Source organism: Lygodium microphyllum, chromosome 14 (assembly GCF_053477565.2).
Source record: "Lygodium microphyllum isolate KBCC chromosome 14, Lygodium_microphyllum_v1.1.10, whole genome shotgun sequence".
Lineage (NCBI taxonomy): Eukaryota > Viridiplantae > Streptophyta > Polypodiopsida > Schizaeales > Lygodiaceae > Lygodium > Lygodium microphyllum.
In genome coordinates this window covers 12,969,197-12,991,770 of record NC_141148.1, presented here as the reverse complement: position 1 = coordinate 12,991,770, position 22,574 = coordinate 12,969,197, and the positions used below count along the sequence as shown (strand labels likewise).

Genomic DNA, 22,574 nt, shown 5'->3' with positions numbered 1-22,574 from the left:
ACGAGCGCAGCGGCTGATAGGCGTGGGCTGCGTCTGAGAGGCGATGGCGGCGGCTGGCAGGCGAGGGCTGCGTCAGACAGGCGAAGGCGAAGAGGTCTGGCAAGGCGATGGTGGACAGGGCGAGCAGGCAAGGGCGGACAGGGCGAGCAGGCGAGGTCGATGTGCAGGAGTGGCGGCAGGTCCCGCGACGGGCCGAACGGGTCAGACGGGCCAGTAGGTCAACGCGCAGGCTAGCAGGCGAGGATGACGTGCAGGTCTGGTGGCAGGTCCCGCGACGGGCCGGAATAGGAGACGGGCCAGTAGGTCAAGATGCAGCAACCGGCGAGGCAGTTCGCGGCAGCAGAAGGGTCGCCGTCTGTCTCCCTGCCATCGTGCCCTCTCTCTCTCTCTCTCTCTCAGGCCTTCTCTCTTTTTTTTTTCGAGAAATCCAGAGAATCTATTTCCGAACCAGTCAGTATGCAAACTGAATCTAAGGGTACTTGAACAGCCCATAACTATACCTGCAACCTACAGAACTGGCACGTACAATATTTGGAAAGTGGAAAGCACTTACTTTCCATACAGCGCCCGTGATGCATTACAGGGGCCTCATTCACTACAGAGAGAATAGTACAATACCCTGCAGTTTCATGAGTGTAAACTGTTTACAAGACACTACATCCACCTGTTTGATGAAGCATTGCATCAATTTCATCACCATCTTCCATTTCAAGCTCTGCAGGAGTTTGCTCACCCCGCAAGCGCCGACCTTCAAAAAGGAATGCAATTGAATTCGCATCAATGGATTGCCTCTCACAGTATGCATTCATAAGCTTTTTCAGCTGTGTGGTACGCTTTATCTTGAAGAACACCTCATTGCCATCCTGACTCTTGACTTTCAAGTTGAGGTGCTGGTCCATGGGCTTCTTCTCCTCCTCCTGAGTCTGATGACCGAGGCAGGCTTGATTGTTTGCTTCGTCTGCTCCCGCCATGGCTACCACTTGCACTGACCTCTGCGGCTCTCTCTCTCTCTCTCAGGCCTTCTCTCTCTCTCTCTCTCTCTCTCTCTCTCTCTCTCTCTCTCTCTCTCTGTGGCTGCAGGAACAGGCCAGCACACAGATTATTGTGCAGCCCGCAGGTTATTCTGCAGATGAGCTGCAGGCCCTAGGTCAGTGCAACCTCGGGGGCAGCACGTCAGATGGGGGGTGTCAAACAGAAGTGTGTGCAGGGCAGCATCTTGTTTGCTCTGCTCTGCTCTTCTACTCTCTTCTCTTCTCTCCTCTGCTCCTCTCCTCTTCTTCCTCTCCTCTTCTCCTCTTCTCGGCTCCCCTCTGCTCCTCTTTTCTTCTTTTCTGTCTCCTCTCCTCTGCTCTGCTCTGCTCTCCTCTCCTCTTCTCCTCTCCTCTCCTCTCCTCTCTTCTCCTCTCTTCTCTCTTCTCTGCTCTCCTCTTCTCTGCTGGATTAGGTATTCCATATTCTATCAACTATTTTATTGGATGCACCTAAAGATCAACCACCTTCTAGATATTATGCATGTATTCAAGGATATAGGGTTTGGCATACGGGATCACTTTATTGGGATCCAAGATTCCAAGTATGTAAGAGAGAATCTATGTAGTATTTGTAAGTAAAGGGAAGCTTGGCCGGAAGAGGCAGAAAATGGAAAGACCATTCTACCACATACACCATGGATATTGACAAAAAAAGAGGAAAAGGTTGCCAACAAGCCATAACAAAGTTTCATGTACCCACGTGTCGCATGAGATGTTTTAAGGGAGCTTTTACAAAGGCTAAAAGAAGAGGTGTGGAGCAATTATTTGGCTTGAAGTTGCGGTTGGAAATTTTCTTCTGGACCATGTGGCTCCCATCCCATACAAAGCTCCAAAGAGCTGATGGATCTATAGGCCAAAAACCATAGGAGGCTAGATAAGCTGCCATAGACTACTATAAAACCTTCTAGGTTCCATGGCTAGATCTCAAGCTGAGAGAGAGAGAGAATGAGTTTGATAGAGTGCCATGAAATGCTGCAAGGTTTTTGAGTACAATCGTTATGGCCCCTTTCAAGGATGAGGAGCTTGTGAAAGCTCTAATTGCTCAATTGAGCGGCACATATCTTGGACATGACAGCTTGGACAAGACATTCTTTTAGAACTATAGGTGTTCTTAGCACAGGCCTTCCAAGAAACATGGCATCAAGATTATGGCACTGACTATTAAGAAATTGATTCATCTCACTACCAAAGTGAGTGGAGATCGATCAAAGAGTACATAATGGAGATAGATGACCTTGATAGGGATTCAGACAACCCTTGCCAAGGTGATAGCCAAGCTTCTTTCCAAGATGCTAAATGCCATGCAACCTATCCAAACAAGATTGCCTCAAGACCCATGCATCGTGAACAATACCTTTACTCTTTGGGGGACTACATCCCTTGACCACTCCAAGTATAGAATCTCATTGTGCTACTTGTCCACTTTTCAAAGTCTTATGATACAATAGACTTCGAAGGCATGAAGGGATTTCTGAAGCACTGGACTTGAGGGAGTGCCGCGTTGTAGTTGCTGACAGATTGATTTGCTTTTTGGATTTACAAGAGGATGTCCAAAGACAGACTTGAAGGCAGAGTCAAAACTATGGTAGAGTGCATAACCGAGGAAGTGTGTGAGATGTGAAGGCTAGACAATTCTCAAACCTAGATTGGGAACATTCATTTTCAGTTAATTATTACTAGCAGAGAAGGGGTCTTTGTTTTGACAATGGAGAAGGAGGGCAGGCTTACAAGCAAGGATCAGGATCCTTCCTCTAAATGTTTATTACAATTTAGGGGTGCTAGGCAATTGCTGAACCTCTAAAGAGGCCTCTTTGATACACCCAATGTCTCCAGCCCTTTATTATGGAAGTAATGGGGTGAAGGTCAATGTACCACCTTTTGTCGCACTTACTTTGACTGAAACATCCTGTATACTTTATTTGATGCAGAGTAAAAAATATAAAATCTGTTAGTGAATTGCTTAAGATCCGTTAAGGTCGTGTGTGACTATGAATCCAAAGTATTCTTTCTCATACCTAACTCAAGCAGCTTCTTGAAACATTCAGTCCTCGATATTGCAGTTGGCCATATCCAAGGCATTGAACTCAGGTCGCCCATGGGTGTGCCCACATGGAACTACCATCTAGCATCACCCAAGTGGGCCATGTCTAAGGCATTGCCTTCAAACAGGAACACCCTTGGGCACAATCATAGGTCACCATATAATGCACTGCCTTTGGGCAAAGCCCTAGATTTCCCAAAGCCACCAACTAGGCCCCCCTGCTCAAGGGATCTGCCGTGAAGCCATGTGAGTGTCTATAGCTGCCAACTGCAGCTGCCAAGCTTCTCTCTCCAGCTCTGAAACCTGAAACAACAGCAAAAGAAGGAAAGGACTCATCCTCTCTAGCATGGCATCTTCTTAGGCTACCTTCACATGATTTCAACCAGTAGCTGGAGAATACCTTTTGTGCGCATACCGAGCAACTGTGAGAAAATAGCTAGCATCAACATCCACACACAAGTATTGGGCCATGGGAAAAAGTCACCATACAAACCACTTGCTTGCGTGTGCATATCAACTACTTTGAGAACAACAGTGTACAGAATCTTATATTGATAACTCCATGACTGAACATTAACTGCCGACGTGCGCACTCCTGCTCCACCCCCCCATCATACCAGTTTCCTCCGCCTTCTACTTTGCCTACTCCCCCACCTTCTGCTCCACCTTCCCCCACCTTGTCCATGGCAGGACTCCCCCCCCCCCCCCCCCAAGCGCTGACTCCGCCTCCTTTTGCCTGCTGCTCCGCCCGTCCCCTGGCACGACCCCCCCAGCGTTATATCCGCCTATCCCACGCCCGCCTGCTGTTCCTCCTCACCCCGTCAGCTGAACTCGCCCTGTCCCCCCCGGCTGAGGGCCTGAACCCGCGCTATGGCCATTGTGAGCCAGCTTAGATTGGTGCCCAACAACCCCCCCCCCCCCCCCAACCACCCTTCACTCCAGTTGCTCCCTCCCTCTCCAGCAGCTTCCCCTCCCCCTCCGGCAACGCAACAGCATGTTTGGTAGGTTCTCAGCAGGGACGCGCAATGGAAACCTCTAGTCAAACGCCAGTGCATTCTGCAAGTGCCCCCCAGTCAAACACCTTGCGCGTCGTCCTCACTAAGGAACAGCTCTTAGCCGTCCGTGCCACAAAGCTTGAGCTTAAAGAAACAACGATCTTTGGTCAAGTAGTAGGTCACTCCCCACAGCTTCGAGATTGGCTTCACTCCACATTGCGCATCGGCACAACGCAGATAGTGGAGACGGTTCCTTCCACGAAGGGGGTCATCTACATGGTCCCTTGGTACAGTGGCTTCACAATGGAGGCATTTGCGCTCCACAACAAGTTCCTTAGAAACCTGGTTACCCTTCTCTTCCCCGAACTGGCAATAGAGTATCGCCAATTGGTGGAAGACTTTGGACGGCTCTTCGGCACTGTCCTTCCCACCTCTTTCGCGGACACAGTAACAGTCGCAGGAGTCCCAAAGGTACGGGTGGCAATGAAAGAGGCCAAGAATATTCCACAGTTCCTAGAGATTGAGGCAGGCGGACACTCCTTCAAGCAGCAAGTCATTGTGACTGGGCAGCCAAGGCAGTGCGAGCGCTGCCATGACTTTGGGAACCATGCAGCACAATGCACGTGCTTCCGACTAGGGCGACTTCGTCGACAGGCCCACAGGTGGATGCGGATGGTTTCACACGAGTACAAAGACAACAGAGAGGGAGATGGTAGGGGGGGTCTGCAAGCAGCTCCTCAGACACAGCCATGGTAGGGAGTACGAGGGCGAGCGTCGCCCCCCCGACAGAGCACCACGCAGTCCCCCCCTCCCTCGCCCTACCCGAAAGGTCCACAGGTCTACATATCCATCCCCCACAGAGGCATCCCTTCCCCTCGACCCTAGTTCACACCCCCCTTCCCCCAAAGCTACTACCCCCCCACACCCGCCGGGTGCCTCGGACCACCCTACCGTCCCTCGATCCTCCCCCTCCCCACCATCACCCCCACCGACCAGTCCCCCCCCCCCCCCCCCCCGATCCCCACCCAGTACAAGTGACCCCTCCCCCACCCATCCCTCGCCCCCCGATCCCCACCCAGTACAGGTGACCCCTCCCCCACCCATCGAGCTCCCACAAGAGGTGAGGATCCCCAGACGCCGACATCCTCCACCTACCAGCAATCTAGCCCCTCCTCACATAGCCACTGGTTCTTCCGTCCATGCCACCCATCAAACTTTCCCAAGACAAGTGCAGTTGCTACCACACGAGCTTTTTCGCAGTGGGCCGTGGTCTTACTTGAGAGTTGCGGAGCACAGAGTGTTCCCACTATCCCTAGAGGTGGAAATCTTCATGGTACGCAAGTCTAGGAGCAGCAAGGTCCATCTACTAGCACCATTGGATGGACCAAACTACGCCTTCTTCCTTCAGACCTCTCATACAGGAGATTGGATGACGACTCAAATAGAGGAGGAGGTGAAGAGCCAGGTGGCAGACCACATCTCCCAGTGGATGGGAGAAGGTGGACTGGCACTTTTCTCCCAGTAGTGGCCGAGTTGCATGATGGACATCACCTGGTGGGCTAGGGCCGAGGTCCCTCATCTGAACATTATCTTTTGAGCCCCTCCGCAATGGAGAGCGCCGATGGATGTGATCGAGTGGTCCCTGGCACAAGCAGTCGGTTTCTACCAATGTACAGAGTCTCGCCTCTCAACCTGGTTAGATACCCTGGTGGTACCACCAAGCGCATCCATCACCCCCATGGTCCGCCCGAGGGCTACCATGGGGGAATGGAGTTCACCATCCATGACGGCAACGAAGTGTATACGCATGCCTCATAGTTCATCTTCTTCGTCAATAGCTTCCACACCGAACAAATGCTTGTTCCGTCAATCACAGGTCTCCCTATGAGTTTACACCTTGCATCCTGGAATGTGAATAGCCTCCACTATAGTGGGGCACGTGGTTCCAAGACGTTGATTGTTCGGTAGGAGCTGCAACCTGCCCTTGCCAGACGGATTGACATCTTACTTCTACAGGAGTACAAGCTCACTTCCACCCTAGCCCTGTGGATAGGGAAGGTACTCCCGGGCAGCTCGCACACTTACTAGGAGCATGCCATTGGTGCCCACGGCAAGAGTGGAGACATATGCACCTCTATTGACCCAAGTCTCATCGCCTGTGTATGAGACCACGGGACGATAGTGGCAGGGAGGGTTTTATGGATCAAATTGGATATTGGGGACTCGTGCCTTGGAGTCCTCAATGTCTATGCTCCTACTGAGGTTAGGGCACGCAGCAGGTTCTGTGTGGGATCGCAGATGGACTCCCAAAGATGGACTCCTGGATCATTGGAGGAGACTTCAACAACCTGGAGGCTTTAGAGGACCAGCAAGGCACAGGCATAAACTACCAGGGCATGGCTGGGGAGGAACAGGAGGCATGGGAGGTCTTTCTACTGGCAATAGGAGCACGGGATGCCTGGAGAGACCCTGCCTTCCACAAGAGGGAGAGATTGTAGGATTTCTCTTGGGGATACAGGCAGCTAGGTGGAGTCCTGCTGGAGCGGTTGGACAAGTTCTATATGGGAGAGTGAGGATGCTCTCGTGGAGGCTAGATTGGGCAGTTGGCAGGCACCACGTTGTCCGATCATTGCCCGGTTCTCTTGACACTTGATCCCCCAGCATCTGCCCTAGACACACGATCCTGTCGGATCCCAGACTCAATCTATAGAAGGGAGGTGAAGAGACAAATTGAGAAAATTTGGACCACAAAACGGGGCAGAAGGGACCAGATCATAGAGGAGGTTGCAGAGGTCCTAGCCGAGTCGAGCAATATCTGCCAAGAGGTAGCCATACATGCCAGGCAGCAGAGCTGGGAGGAGGAGAGTACTCCAACGGGACCTTGCAGCCACGTAGAGATTATTACGGGAGGCACTAGGGAATCCCACTCTCCACGCACAAGAGATACACACACGAGCAGCCATCACCGGCCTAGAGGACAAGCACTCGGAGTTCTCTTTCTGCATCTCAACAGCCTTCTAGGTGCGGAAGGGAGACACAACGTGCAGGGAGTTTTTTCAGGTGCACCAACCTCACACCTCAAGAGAGCAGATACGCAGCCTTCAGGATCAATATGGGAGGACTCATTCTAGCCCAAACAAGGTAATGGAGATTGTCGCCGACTACTACAGATGCCTTTTCCAGCAGGAGACAGCCTCAGCTAGAGGACAGCAATGTAGACAGCAGGTCTGAGATCACATCCCGTCCCTCGTCACAAAGGAGATGGGGCACTCCCTCCTAGCCCCCTTCACAGAGAAGGAACTAGAGGAGGCTTTCCATACACAAGATGGGCAGAAATGCCTAGGAGAGAATGGCCTCTCTAAGGCTTTGTTCACTACCTGATGGGAGGTGATGAAGGACCCCCTACTGATGGCCTTCCAAGAGATTTTCAGGAGAGATGCCAGGGAGTCTTTTGGCAGGCCTCATCAATCTTCTCCCCAAAGGGGAAGACCGGTTGGAGCTTTCCCAGTGGAGACCGATCACCTTATTGTCAGTGGCCTATAAGACACAAGCAAAGATGATTGGTAGGCGACCACGCCCGGTGCTTCCAGACATCATTCATGACATAGACAGACTTTGTCCAAGATAGGAGCCTCCTAGACAATGTATCCACCTTCTTTGAGGCGATAGAGTGGGCTCAACACAGTGGGCAGGGACTAGCCGTACTACTCTTGGATTTCAAGAAAGCTTATGACAGGGTGGACTGGGATTTCCTAGAGGGGGCACCATGGTGAGGTTGGGCTTCCCCTCAGGCTTAGATCCGAGGGGTCTCCGTACTTTACAGATCGGCTACGAGAAGGGTTCTCATATGTGGTAGGCGAGGGGGGGGAGTTTAGGTTGGAGAGATCTATCCGGCAAGGCTGCCCCCTGGCCCCATACCTGTTCCTACTATTTGCAGAGGCGATGTCTCACTTCCTCAGGTCACGTGTGAGTGGGTTACGCGGCCTCCAACTTCTAGTGAGAGAGGAGACTGAGTTGTTAGACTCAGAGTATACAGATGATACAACACTCTACATAGAGGATAATGAGTTGATGCTGGAGAGAGTGGGGCTGGCTCTTGAGGTGTTGTGTTCTGTAGCGGGAGTGAAAATCAACTGGCGAAAGTCGGTTGGTTTCCTCACAGACCGAGACTCTAGCACGGAGTGGGGCGTCCACCTGGGATTTAGATAGGTGAGCAGAGGGCAGACCATTCATTACCTAAGGTTCCAAGTGGGACTCAACATCACTCCTGCCCAATAGTTTCTTCTAGTCCTTGATTCTATTCGGACAAAGCTGACCTACTGGAGCACTACTCACCTCTCACTAGTAGGCCGAGCCCTAGTGGTCAACCAGATCCTCCTAGTGACGGCTTGATACATCGCCTCGGGCTGGTGCTTCTCCTCATCCTGTGTAGTGCAACTTCGCTGCCTAGTGTCGATTGGTCCGGGTCAGACGGCTCCAAGGATTCCAGGGCCAAGGTGGTGTGGGCGACCATCATACGGCATCGGTCAAAGGGAGGGCTTGGGATCATAGACCCAGAGTATCAAAGCATGGCCCTCTTGGACAAGCTAATAGTCTGCGGCCTCACACTAGGAGGGCAGACCTGGAAGGTCCTATTGCAGGAGGGTCTTCAAAATTGTAGATCGAGGCTTGGCCATAAGTGGAGGCCGTCCTTGAGATGGATCTTCACGACAGCCTAGATCACCTTTCCTATGCAGCTTGCTCCGCATGTGGCCTCCGTAAGGCCCTAATCCAAATCCCCCCAAGCTGCCAAGAGGAGATAGACCGTCAACCGGTGATCTGGAACCCCTAGGTCAGAGATCGGGAAGGGGCACAGATTGGCGAGTGCCCCCACATCCAGTCGGCTGGTTGGGAGGCCGGCCAGGCTCGTATCATTAGGACATGGTGAGAGATGTACAGGGATGGTGGACCTGGAGGTGCTACAGCGAGTATCGGGCTGCGAGAGAGGAGTGGAGTTGAGGAGAAGGAAGGTAGGTGCAGCAATACCTTATGAGGTATGGGCCGCTAGGTTTTCACCAGCCTGGAGTACAGTACCAGGATTGGCAAACATCTACTAATGCAGGAGGATATGGATTGGACACCTTCCTGTAGTAGGCATGGGGCGGAGCACGGCATCACGAAGTCTTTCTGACGGACTTTCTAGCGCCGCCTATGGGATAGCTAGAGGCCGAGGAGGATATTGTATTTCTTATGGCCGGTAGCACATGGAGGCTTGGCGGTGGAAAGTTGACTTGCCCAGATGCAAGAGGGAGGTCGTAAGCGCTGCACTGCCTTTGGTCATGTGAGACGACACAGCTCGTGTAGAGAGGAGCATGCAGCATCCTTCGCCGTATAGCACCCAACCTTGGATGTATCTCATGAGGAGCTTTCTGCTGGCAAGCAGTTTGCTAGGGCTGTCACCTTCTGTATGAGGCTGGGATGCAGACACGATATTCGTTATTGAGGCAAGGTCGTGCGCAATGGTCGGTTTGGAGGCTCTATCCGTCCGCCAGGTACTCGAGCCCATAGCAGGTCGCTCAGAGGTATGGGAGATCATAGGGAGTCTTACTGGATGGCATATCTGGAAGGCACGGTGTCAAGAGGCTTTTGGCGGAGAGAGACTTTCAGTAAAGGGGACCTTAGCAGAGCTCTGGACCTCCATCATCCACTCCCTCCGCGGCCGATGGAATCAGGTGCAGGGCGAGTCGTGGGCTCGTCATGAGCTCCGTTGTCATTTCATGCGCACTTGGGGTGGCTAGGACCTGTTTTTCGTGATGCAGGCAGGCAGCCCCAAATGGTGATACACCCCTCCTCCATGGCTTCTTGCCCCCATCCCCCTTAGACCGCCCTGAGAGTCTTGTACATCTGATATATCTATGACTTTGCATCAGCTCCAGCTAATCTATTGAGCATGAGCACTTCCTTGTATTCAAGTTTTTTCTGAAATAATATAATTAGCCGCATTTTATTTGCAAAAAAACAAACAAAGACTGAACATCAAAACTAATTATTGGTTCAACTTAGTCACTGAAATGGCTTCAGCCACCACAAAACCTTCCATGCTGATAGGTAATGGGGAGACAAAGAACATTAGCACCACAAAGTATGATCCAATTCATAAACACTTACCTCTTTCCTGATTGGCACTGATTGTGGTAATATTATAGGCCACAAATAGAACTATTTCATATGATCTGTCTCATGTAAATACTCAAAACTCACACTAGTAAAACTTAGTTTGCTGTAAGCCTTGCCAAATCTACAGAATTCAAATGTTTCCCTTGGTCCAATTCCATAAACAGCGGTAAGGGCAAAATTTATTATTCAGAGCACATAAAGTTATCTAGACTACACAAACCACCCATCTTTAGGCATGTAGTAGCTTGGCCTGATCTATTTAAAAATGATAATCAGCAAGGTTATTTTTCAACAGAATCATTAGTTGGTACAACAACAGGCTGTCAGTCACACTTTCGTGGAGGAAGTCAAAAATAAGAAAGGAGTTTACAACTTAAAAAAGAGAAGGAGAATATGATGAGGCCATCAAGTCATAATAGAGATGTGCATTTGAAAGACTTCAGCTCTCATATTTGACCTTATAATAGATTATATACACTTACTAGTCCAGTAGATCTAAGCAGAAGCCAAGAGACACAAGCTTTTGAAATGGTTTTATCTTTCCGGCAAATTTGTTATTGTGAAGTAGATCTTGCAGTTAAAATTTTTGAGTACTCCAAGTCACTGACCTTTAATGTCCATGTAGCACTAACTAGGAGATTGCAAACAAGTAGCTATTAAACTCTGTATCAAACAAGGTGATAAAGGAAACAGATTACATGGAGGCTAAAGTCCCATGAGACTTCAGCCAGTTTCTTTGTAGCAAAGATTCTGGAGGAGTGTATTCCATTGTCTGCTCCACCCTGCAGATACCACTTGAAGGTTTATTATGTATACTAACTAGCTACAAAGTTTATGTGCTGGAGATACCTGACAAGTTACAGCTCTCATAGCAATAATACATGCCAGCATACCTGGAGGGACCGTTGGCACCATAAAGATGAGCAAGAGTATATGCATCAATAGCACTGCCAAAGTCAATAATGCGCCTATAGAATATTGAACAGGAAGATGAATTATCTAAAAGATTATTAAGTGTGTTGAGAACGTTTAAGAAAAAGAGAAACACACTAGAATATGCAGGGAATTCAACTGTGATAATCCAGAAGCCAAAATTTGGGAGTGGCATTCACTACAAAGAGATAACATCTAGGTAACATAACGCACGAGATTGGGTTATAGACTCTTAACCACACATGATGATTGTTTACCATTTTTTTCACTTTTGCTAATGCTGGCATGATTGGATTATCCCGAATACATTCATTTTAATTCCCACTCCAGAGGGCAGTCATATTGGTCACTTGAGAGGTCTCCTACACTGGCAGTTAATTGCGACCCTGCAGGCTGTCGTGACCTGCAGACAGGCCTGGCCTGGGGGCACGCAGTCAAACACTCACACAGCCATGCAGTCCTGCAGCCGCTTTATCGGCCATGTGCAGAATCAGCCATGCAGCCACTCTGACATGCAGAGCAGATACAGACCAGCGAGCCCTACAGTCGGCAAAAAGGCCATCAAGACCATCACTTTGAGTGAACTGTCAAGTGAGAGAGATGGCAGGGCTGAACATAGCCTTTATTGACCAGATAGTGGAAACCCTGGGACCAGATTTAGGAGCTCAACAGGAAGAGGAAAAGGTTCCTTGCACCAAGGAAGTGGTGCTGGGTTCTGATAATCAGCCAGCCATCAGGTGCAGCAAGGATACAGTGGATGAATCGATGGCAGGTTCCAAGGGCCCTCTTCCCTCGCAACCTCCGGTGCAAGTAATTAGTGTGACATGTGGTGCATTTTGCATGAAAATAGTTGGTATGTACTATGTGATATTGAAAATAAAACTCACAATGAAGCAGGTAGAATTTTGATTGTTTTATGCCAGGGGCGCTGCAATGCATTACTATGGTGTCCTCATGGTTGTTCATGAGATTCAACCAATGCTTTTGAAGAATGACATATTTGGGCATTTTTTCATAATGGAAATCATGTTTGAAGGCAAAGTTTTATGGCTGGTTGAGGTTAATGCACTGAATGATTCATTGCATTGTCATGACCTATGGAGTCGCCTGAAAGCATGCTTGACCAGGCTTGTTAACGGGTGATTTTAATTTGTCTTGATCTATTGCACTCCACCTTTAAGCACTCTATGATGGATGCACCAGAGGGTCAGACTTGGGAAAACTTTGCATTGGCTATTCTCGAATACAATTTTTGGCTGTGGTTCTGCCCATCGTTTCATTCAGCTCAACATATGGTGGCATGGTCTCAATTGGAATGTATATATATTATGCACGATTATGCTTTTGTGCTAGAGATTCTAGAAATGACAGTATTACAAAAATATGCTTTATCGGATCACTTTTCTTGGTAGTTTGACATGCTTGGACAATCCATTGCCTCCTTTGCACAATTTTTGGGCAGACTTCCATTGCACTTTAATTCCTCCTATTTGAATCATGCAGTCTTCAATGGTAACATGGGACAGCTGCTTTAAAGGTTTCCACCTGACTTTCAATCTGTGGTTAGGTAGTGCCTCCCTTGAGTAGTGGATTTGGAATGTGCAAAGAATTACCAGGTAATATGGCATTAATCATGCTTCACTTTGCAGGCAGCATCTACATGTTGCAGAGGAAACGCTGGCTTTGGTTTGCTCTTTATTACTTAAGTCACCAAATGATGCTTTCCAGGCCCCATTATCTATGAAGCTAATTGATCTTATTAAGCATTTTCAATTGAGATCTTATCAACAGGCCAAACTCAAAGCCTTGAATGCAGTCTTCAATGGTTACATGGGACAGCTGCTTTAAAGGTTTCCACCTGACTTTCAATCTGTGGTTAGGTAGTGCCTCGCTTGAGTAGTGGATTTGGAATGTGCAAAGAATTACCAAGTAATATGGCATTAATCATGCTTCACTTTGCAGGCAGCATCTACATGTTGCAGAGGAAATGCTGGCTTTGGTTTGCTCTTTATTACTTAAGTCACCAAATGATGCTTTCCCGGCCCCATTATCTATGAAGCTAATTGATCTTATTAAGCATTTTCAATTGAGATCTTATCAACATGCCAAACTCAAAGCCTTGACTGCGGGTCTGCAGGATAACTCATGTCAATCTCATGAGTTCTTTAGTGGCTTCCACCCCCTCTATCTTGGGGGAGCTCCTATAGTTAATGTATGAAAGTCACCACCTAGACCAAGGCCTCAACCACCATGGGTGATGCTCCCAACTCAGCTCTGATAATCTCATGTGGGGTTGAGCTCTTCACTCATATCATACGTGAGATCATCATGACCAATGGTCTTTTCATATGCTCCCACCCGTCATAGTATTCTTTCTCTAGTCCATCCTAGTCCCAAAGGCTCGTGCGGAAGAGACTTAGATAAGGTGTCAAAAAGCCATAGTTTGGTGCGCGGTTCATGAAATTGTATGTGAGCACATTGCCTCTCCAATCCACCTAAGGCTGCATATGCTTTTGCCAAACAAGTCTCTAATGTCTCTCTCCAAGAGAATTGTGGTCCCTTCAATGTGACCCCCAAATAAACATATTGCTTGACCATCTCCAATGGCTCTCCATCAAAAGTAAACTAGTGCTCAGCTCTCATCACCCAAGCAGCCTAAGTGTTAAATACCATGACTTAAGTTTTTCCAAGGTTCACCATAAGGTCTCTATCTCTGCAAAAAGCTGATAATGCATCCAAGTGCCTATTTAGTCCCTCAGGTGAGTCAAATATAAGTACAATATCATCTGCATAAAGCAGTAATGATATGAGCACTCCAGCTAGGCTGGCTCCAGCCCCACCAATTCTATCCACATATTTTGAAATTTCATCTATGTACAGCCCAAATAGTGTCAGTGAAATTAGGTAGCCTTGTTTCACCCCATATGGCATCCCTCACTTTCTTTTTGTGAAAAATCTGCAACTTTCTGATGCTGAGGTTGAGGGGAGTGGCATAGGCTCTTCGCTAGGAACATCATAAAGTGTGCAAGCATATTCATGCCAATCATTTGGTCTAGTAATCTATATAGGTAGCCTCTCATGCATCCTTTTCCATACTCTCTTGTTGTCCTATCCCAAGAACATGGAATACATTTTATTTTCTAGTTTGCTTAGGTATTGCCGCTTCTTTTTGCGTACCAATCCTCTCAAGAGTGTCCGAGCATGCTTGTGTGTACATATGCCACATGCCACCTCTCGCTGAAAACATGCTCGTGTCTCTCAGCACTCATCATCATACTAGCCATTTTGTGGGGCATTACCTCGTGCAGGCTTATCTAACAGTGTAGTGTGTGGAAAAGCATAGGTTGCTGAAGTATGTATTATCTCAGCTAGCCATGCTGTAAACTCATCCAAAGAGGCATGTGTATCTAGCTCCCTCAATGCATCTCACACAACAGTGCTGTATATGTGTAAGGTCGCTTCCACAAAATCATAGCGTGGAAATTTTGGTATGTGTGACTATGCCTCATGTATATGCCCATATTGCATTGTGAAAGCTAGAATGGCATAGATTGCTGCTAATCCAATTGGTTTGTCTGAGATTTCGAAGCTTTTTATGTCAGGTAGCAAGTTGGGTGATCCAATCAAGTAGTCCACTGTGCTTGACTCCTTTCTATCATTCTAGCATGTGAAACCATTAGATCCTAGCCACTGTGACAGCCCATTAAGGATGGCCAAACCATGTGCACGGGGAATGCCAATAGGTGTGTTCCATATTCTCTTATGTCTCTATCTTGGGCCGATCTAACTAATCCCACTTCATCTAATGAAATATCTCTCAACCATAACTTCCAGTTTGTTGCCATGCATTCCTTTGTTTTTTTTTGCCACATGTATCCATTCTGCACTTTCTTTGAAAGCATTCTCAACATTCTCCATTTTCTTTTGGGTTCCTTCCACCACACTTGCATAGGTGTGCATATCCTTTTTTAAAACATCCATTCTTTTTGGAACTCCGGTGTGATTTGTGATTCCTTTTGTGCGTCTGATTTCTCTTTGCATTCCTCTAGTTCTTCTTTTAGGTTAGAGATCATTGAGTCTTTCTCTGCCATGTGTGCATCCAGTATTTGTCACATCTCTTTTTTAAGTTTCTCCATCATTTCAGTTCGAACTTGCTCTTGTATATCACTTTCCATTTCCTTCCTCATGATACACATTTCAGCACGGAGCATGGCCAATGTCTCCTCATATAGTGTTTCATTGATTTTGTCGGATGCTTCCCATATCTACTCAACCCTAGAGAGACATTCCAATCTCGGGTTTTACACCCATAGGTTTTGTATCTCGGGTTCTTTGGCAATGTATAAGACATTGTTTCCATAGTTGGTTTTGTGATTCCTTCATTGTCAGTTTCCTCCGTCATGATTATAGCATTTGCTGTAGTATAAACTGTTTACAGTTTGACTAGATCAGAAGGAGGTTAAGATATAATAGAAATTAACACCACCAAAGCTACATTAAGGCAGTTCCACCAATGTGGAAGCTCCATCTAGATGTTTTGTTGACCAATTTGTACTTAATCAAGCTCCATAATAGGTGAGTTGTCTCCATTCTCCCCCCCCATAGCTCGAGTCCAAGAGCTCTCCTATAAAAAAATATAGAGAATCTTCATAAAATAAGATCATATCTAGCAATAATAGAGAGAGAGAGTAATGAGAGGTGGTCTCCACTATAGTTGGAAAAAATTGGCATCCACCATTTTGGCCATATCTCCCAACTCGTAGCTTCAAAAAATTATAAAAAAATACCACCCAAAACTTCAGCTCACGGCCTACAACTTTTATATTGAAAAGTTTTTTTGGATCGGAGTGAAAGTATTTTTTAAAAATCTTACAAAATCATGTGCTTGATTTTTCTTCCACTAATGCTTCCAAGAAGGGTCCCATTTGGTGGAATCATCATAAGGCTCCAAATTCATGACATTATGAGCCTCACATGCCCTTTGGATGGCTCCAAATCTACTTCATATCTTTTCTTTTCACATTATACATTTTTCCTTCACCTTCCTCCATTGATCTTTACTCTTCACCTCCCCTTGGTAAACAGGTCCATGAAATATTTTCATCCAGTGATTTCTTGGATTTCCCAAGAGGTTTTTCCCACCCTCTTCTTTATTTCAAAGCTCCAAATGTACAAAAAATCAATAAATTATTAGACAAATATTTTTTTGTGATTTTCTCGGATAAGCACCTGAGTCAACATACCACACTTCGTTGCTTTCTTCTGTACTTGTCACAGAATTGTTCATGTGCTACACCATAAACAAATGCTCATTTCTGTCACACCCTGTCTACTAGAAGATGCATAATTCCCTTGTTGCAATTTTCTATTCATGATGTCATTCTGCTTTTTATAGTAGTCTTTAGCCATATGACCCATTTTACCACAGTAGCAACATTTAACATTGTTGTTTGCATTTTGGCCTCTTTGCCATCCACCACGACCTCTTCAACTCTCCCTACCTCTAGAGTTACTACGTCCTCCCCCATAGGACTGGTTATCTTGAGTTTGCTGCATATTCTGATTTCTACCACGGCCTCCATATCGGCCTCCTCTACCTCTGCCTCTGTCTCTTCCAGCATTTGAGTAGAAGACAATTTCTTTTGAAGTTCCTTCTGAAGAAGATGCACCATCATTTCTTTGCTCCTCAGAAATTAGAAGAGCAATCAACTCCTCAAAATCAGGAAATCTTTCACAAACTGAAATGGATGTCCGAAACTGTACATAGTCCTTTCCTAGACCATTCAAGGTCACAGAAACTAAATCATCATCTTCCACTGGTGACCTAATGGAAGCAAGTGCATCTCTAATCTTCTTCACCTTCATGTGGTAGTCATACTAGTAACATAAACTGTCACTATAGCATAAATTGTTACTATATCATAAACTGTCAATGTGATTGCACCATAAAATGTGACTGTAGCATAAAACTATCAATGTGGCATAAAACTGTCAATCTCACCTAAACTGTCACTGTAGCATAAACTATCAATGTGTGTGCAACATAAAATTTGACTGTGGCATACACTGTCACTGCAACATAAGCAATCACTCCAGCATTCAGAGTATCATGGCAATATTCTTGCCTTTCACATTGCAGACATTCCCGTCAGTCACTACAGGTACATCCCATCAGAACCAAACTGTCCCCAAAGGTCACTTGAGACAAAAACATAGGGTCCACTACTATTCATTGCAGGTACATCATTACTGTCGCATTGCTCCAGCAGAGCTTACTGTCGCAGAGCAGTACGAGAGCATTATAGCATTATTGTCACAAAGCATTACAGTATTACACCATTACAAGAGCACTACAGCATTACACGCCACTATTCACTGCATTACGAGAGCGTTGATAGCATTACGAGAGCATCACACCACTGTTCATTGCATTATGCCACTGTTCACTGTTCACCTAGAGAGAGAGACAGAGAGAACAAAAGAAAGAAAGAAAGATATATTAACATCTACATAAGGCCAATGTGGCCTATGAGACAAAATCCAGAGTACATCCATGTCTAATGTCATCTCATCAGTAAGGTAAAGATAACATTAAAAATTGGGTGGCCTATGAAACCATGCAAGAAATAATTATACAATGGGACTATACCAGGGTTTAGTGTTGTCCCATCAGTAGAAAAGAAGAGAAAAGAAAAGAAGAACTAGATATGATAGAACCATGTACAAAACCGAGAGAGAGAGAGAGAGAGAGAGAGAGAGAGAGAGAGTCCTCACAGGGAGATACAAGACCTGCAAACCTAAGACATGGATGAGGATGAAATGACCCCAAATGCTTACATGGAGCATGGTGGGTCCCTTGTCAAGTGTCTAAGTGGGTAGACACCTTCCTGGTGAAAGGGCAAATGCATTGCCCTTTAGGGAATCGCAAACAATGCCCTATGCTTCAGAGATAGGCCACACTTTGTCCTATGCTCAAGCAACAGGGCAGTCAGATGACTCCCAGGAATTGAATAGGGAGCATCTTTTGGAATTTGCCAACACCTTGCTTGGGGAGTATATGCAACATAATCAGGATACTTGTAGTAACTTTGAAGAGAGTAATGTCATCATTACTACCTTGCTTGGGGAGTATATGCAACATAATCAGGATACTGAAAGTAACTTTGAAGAGAGTAATGTCATCATTACCACCGTGGAAACAAAAAAGGTGCTGAGCTCATTCTCCACCTTCCATGAAAAAATTTTCAACTAGTTCTTTTCTACCAGAATGCCAACAATCTCTTTGGTACGCTGATGGCTGATGAGTGTCATGCAAGAAGACTGCATGGAGGACATCTTTGTGGCCACAAGGGGTTTTATGAGGTCCTGTTCCAATCCCCTCATCAACATGAGGTTCTTTTAACTAAGATGCCATTGTTTTATGACCACAAACCGGTGCATGTTGTCCCATGGCAGCCCATGGTAGACTTTGCAAAATTGTTATAGCAAGAATGTCCAATTTGGGTGGAATTGGAGGGCTGACCAGCCATGTATTGGCCCCTTCTATTTGATGCCATGTCAAGAATTGGTAAAGTGTTCGTATCTCCCAGTACTCAAGCCATCAATCGAAACAAAATGTGCATGCTTTGGAATACCTCTCGCAACCAACCCACCTGGCTATAGGTCAATTCCCTTGGTATGCACACTCTGCATTTTGGTCTCAAATGGGGAGCTTTTGCAGGCCATTGCTTCTATTGCAGAAAATGGGGTCACTTTATGGCAAAATGTACTGAAGCCACAGAGGGGACAACACAAAAAAATGTGGTTCTTGCTGTTCAACAGGATGGTACTGCTATGCATATACATGCCCAGCCCACAGGGGGAAATCTGGGCAAAGGTAAACAAGTGCTTTCACCCCTCACTAATGATGCTCATGGCTAGCAAGAGGTGCAATCGAGAAAAGGAAAAAATTAAAATGATGTTCAGAACATTGGATCTTTGGAGGACACAAAATGCTCTGCATACTTATGTGTACCATAAGGATAGTCTTTTGTCTCAAGGTGCTGGTGGTGCACCTTTGGGTTTCAAGGTAACCTCTAATCCTAATGCCGAATAGGAGTCATTACATGTGCCCCCCAAGTGTTTCGCCTTTGACAAGCACAATAAGGTCATTACTCCATGGGACCCTAGATACCCACACAACAACACAGTGGATGTGAATCAGCCCTTGACCTCAAAAGCACGTGGTAATGGGACAAATGCCTTCACTGTGTTGGCAGATTTCTAGATGAGGAAGTTCTAGTTGTTTTGGCAAATAAAGATGTAGAGAGACAGCTGCAACCCCACCCCTGATCTTGTATCTCATCATGAAAATTGCCACGTGGAATGTTCAAGGTATTTGTTCACGTGGCAAGCAACATACTATGTGGAAAGCCTTACACTCTAATGCCTGGGATGTTTTGTGTGTGACAAAGCATAAGAGTCACAAAGAAGCAAGGAGAATCCTACACTATCATGGCTTCAAGATTTTTTATGCTGGGGTTTCAACAAGAGCCAATTCTGATGTATTGCTAATTGTCAGAGAGAAATTTCAAACAATAGTGATCAAGAGGGATGTATCAAGCAGATTTATAGTTGTGGAAATCATGTATGAAGGGAAATTGTTATGACCGGTGGGTCTCTATGCTCCTAATGATGTTCTTGGTCACCACAACTTATTGCACCACTTAACAACATGTCTCTCCCTTGGAAGGCCTGGATTCATCATGGGCGATTTTAATGTGTGTGGACTCTCCATCCCAAGGGGCAGCATCCCTCGATCAGTTGATATGCAATGTGCAAACAGTCACTAGACAATATGGACTACATAATGCCACCCTACGCAAGCAACTCGTGGCTGTGACACATTCTGTTTTGATGGATTTGCCACAAGATCCCCTTTTTCTTTCTATCCCCACAAGGTTGGCACAGCTTGTTGATACTTTTCAAAAGAGATCATACCAGCAGGCCAAACTTGCTGCACTGTCAAAGGGTCTAAAGGAAAATAATTGTCAATTGCAGCCTTCATGCCTCATTTGTTAGAGAGAATGTGGTCCCCTTGAGCACCTCCAACAGTGAAATGATCACAGATCTGTGAGGATTTGTGCAAATGTGCAGAACATATTTCATGGACTTGCTAGGATCGCAGTCCTCTATTTCTCATGCAATTGGTGTGGCACATTCATTATTCTGTGATCTGGTTAAAAATCAAGTTACATCAGAGGTTGTCAACACTTTGGATATGGACATTACACAATATGAGGTCATGGATATCCTCTTGCATTTGCCTAAAGACAAGAGCCCAGGGTGGGATGATATTACCAATGAGTTTTTTGAGACCTATGCCACTCACTTGGCTGCACCTTCGATAGCCTTATACCAGCAAATTTGGACAACTAGACACATGCCACCCTCTTGGAAGGAGTGTCTAACTAAATTGATTCCTAAAGTGCCATCCCCCTCAGCCTTGAAGCATTAGCGACCAATCTCCTTGATGGGCTGCTCCATGTATAAGATCTTTACCAAAGTCCTAGCTAACAAACTACATGAATATCTTTCGGACATTATTCACCTTGCCTAGTATGGATTTATCAAAGGGCGCAATATCCAACACAATATCTTGAATTTCCAGATGGGAACAGATTATGCTCAATACACTAAGTAGGAAATGGTGTTCATTTAGTTAGATTTGGAAAAAGTGTTCAATCATTTGGAATGGTCTTTCTTGAGTTAGTTGATGCAAGGCATGGATTTTGGCCCGGGAATGTCTACACTTATCAATACTATTAGCACAGATTCCTCATCAAGAGTTATGATCAATGGTGGTGTCAAGACACCCTTCCCCCTTCATCAATTGCTTAGGCATGGTTGCCCACTCAGTGTTCTTTGCCTTTGCCACTCACCCCATTCTAATAATGCTATATCATCTAGTGGCCAATGGTGAGGTGGTCTCTCTCTCCCTTCGAAGGAATAGTTGGGGGTTAGGCCTTGACAAATGACACCTTCATGTTTCTTAAGGCTGATCCCGATACCATACAAATAGCAATGGCCACATGGGACTTATTGACCCTTGCCTCAAGACTATACATCAATGCATCTAAGTCGGCCCTTACCAGTTGCACTAAGAGTGATCTCCAGGCCTTGGGCTAGCAAGGCGAGATGGTGCTTAAAGGCTCTATTTTCAAGCACTTGGGCTATCCTTTGGGAGTGCAAGTTTCGCCCAAAGCGCTAATGGATTGGATCTCCTCAGATATTATGAATAAGTTTGTGTATTGGAAATCACAAGCTTGGCCTTTCCACACAAGATTAAAAATAGCACGAAAAATCATGATACCAATGCTTTCATATTACCTTCCCTTGCTCCTTGGTCGAGGTCTCATTTACAGCAAATCATTCAACCCATCCAATTTTTGCTTTGGAAAAAAGATTCACCTTGAATGGCTATCTCTTGGATATCCTGGCACCATGTTTGCACTCCCAAAAGAATGGGTGGTGGGGCTGTTCTGGATTTGGAGACGCATATGATTACTCTTTGTTGGTCACTATTCCACGCCTTGTGTGAGGGTAGCCAACCCTGGCCCTTGATTACCAGATTTTTCCTTGAGACTCGGGGTATCAAGCATGGGAACACCAAGATTTCTGCCTCATGGTGGCATGTGCTTAATGCCCAACAGCCTATCCATTTGAAGTCTTCTATGTTGTTGAATCATTTGGTCCACTCTTGGAGATCGATCCTTGCTAATCTTCTCAGCACCCACCTCCGGATCGGGAGGTGGCTAGTCCCTGAGAGTGGAAGTGAGGCGGGTGCTCTCCTGGCAAGGCAAAAAGAAACAAAGGCTGATGTTGAATAGGATAGCACATCTAGGACTTGTCACTATTGTTGATGCTCTTCTACCTCTTAGCGGGGCTATTATGTCCTTCAGATCAGCCCAATGCTACTTTCATGTCTCCCGAGGCTACTGCAATTTGTGGAATTCCATTTGCACCGCTCTACGAGACATGCAACCTCTCCCCTCTTTGGACCATGAGGCCCCTTGGCAAGATCGGTTGATTGATTGTAGGATCCTTTTGGGTTGTGCTTTTGCAAATCAAATATATCATTTGCTTATTCCTAATAAGGATTGACATGTCTAGAAAGGCAATACCACTTGGGGTCCCCACAAAGGCCAAGCGTGGTGGAAATCTACGGTGATGATAGGCTAGCTTAACAAAACGCCTTTCCAATCCACAGTTTTCATTCAGCAAATGTTGACCGGTGTGCTTTCCCTTGCCTCGGTAGTCTCCAAGTGAAGGATTTCCAATGGTTGCTACTTTTTGTCAAACGTTGGTTGAAACCCCCTGCCATCGGTTCCTTACTTGCCCCATCATGAGGAAGGTTTAGTCACTACTATCGGCCACTTG

The 22,574-nt window shown here is 46.3% G+C and overlaps 1 protein-coding gene and 1 pseudogene across 8 annotated transcripts in view; both read right to left on the bottom strand.

Moving 5' to 3' along the window:
• Positions 1 to 22,574, bottom strand: part of LOC148025334 (uncharacterized) — a 226,239-nt gene that overhangs the window by 108,363 nt on the left and 95,302 nt on the right. For all 8 annotated transcript variants that reach the window (XR_015693048.1, XR_015693049.1, XR_015693050.1 and 5 more), the window contains exons 13-14: positions 11,117 to 11,191; positions 10,922 to 11,005 (exon numbers count right to left, since the gene is read on the bottom strand). Coding sequence is in view for 3 of the 8 variants with exons in the window: in XM_087692375.1 (XP_087548501.1) it covers positions 10,922 to 11,005; positions 11,117 to 11,191 (159 nt within the window). In the remaining 5 variants the exon portion in view is untranslated. The remainder of the gene's footprint in view (positions 1 to 10,921; positions 11,006 to 11,116; positions 11,192 to 22,574) is intronic.
• On the bottom strand, positions 409 to 1,030 carry LOC148025335 (small ubiquitin-related modifier 1 pseudogene; annotated as a pseudogene).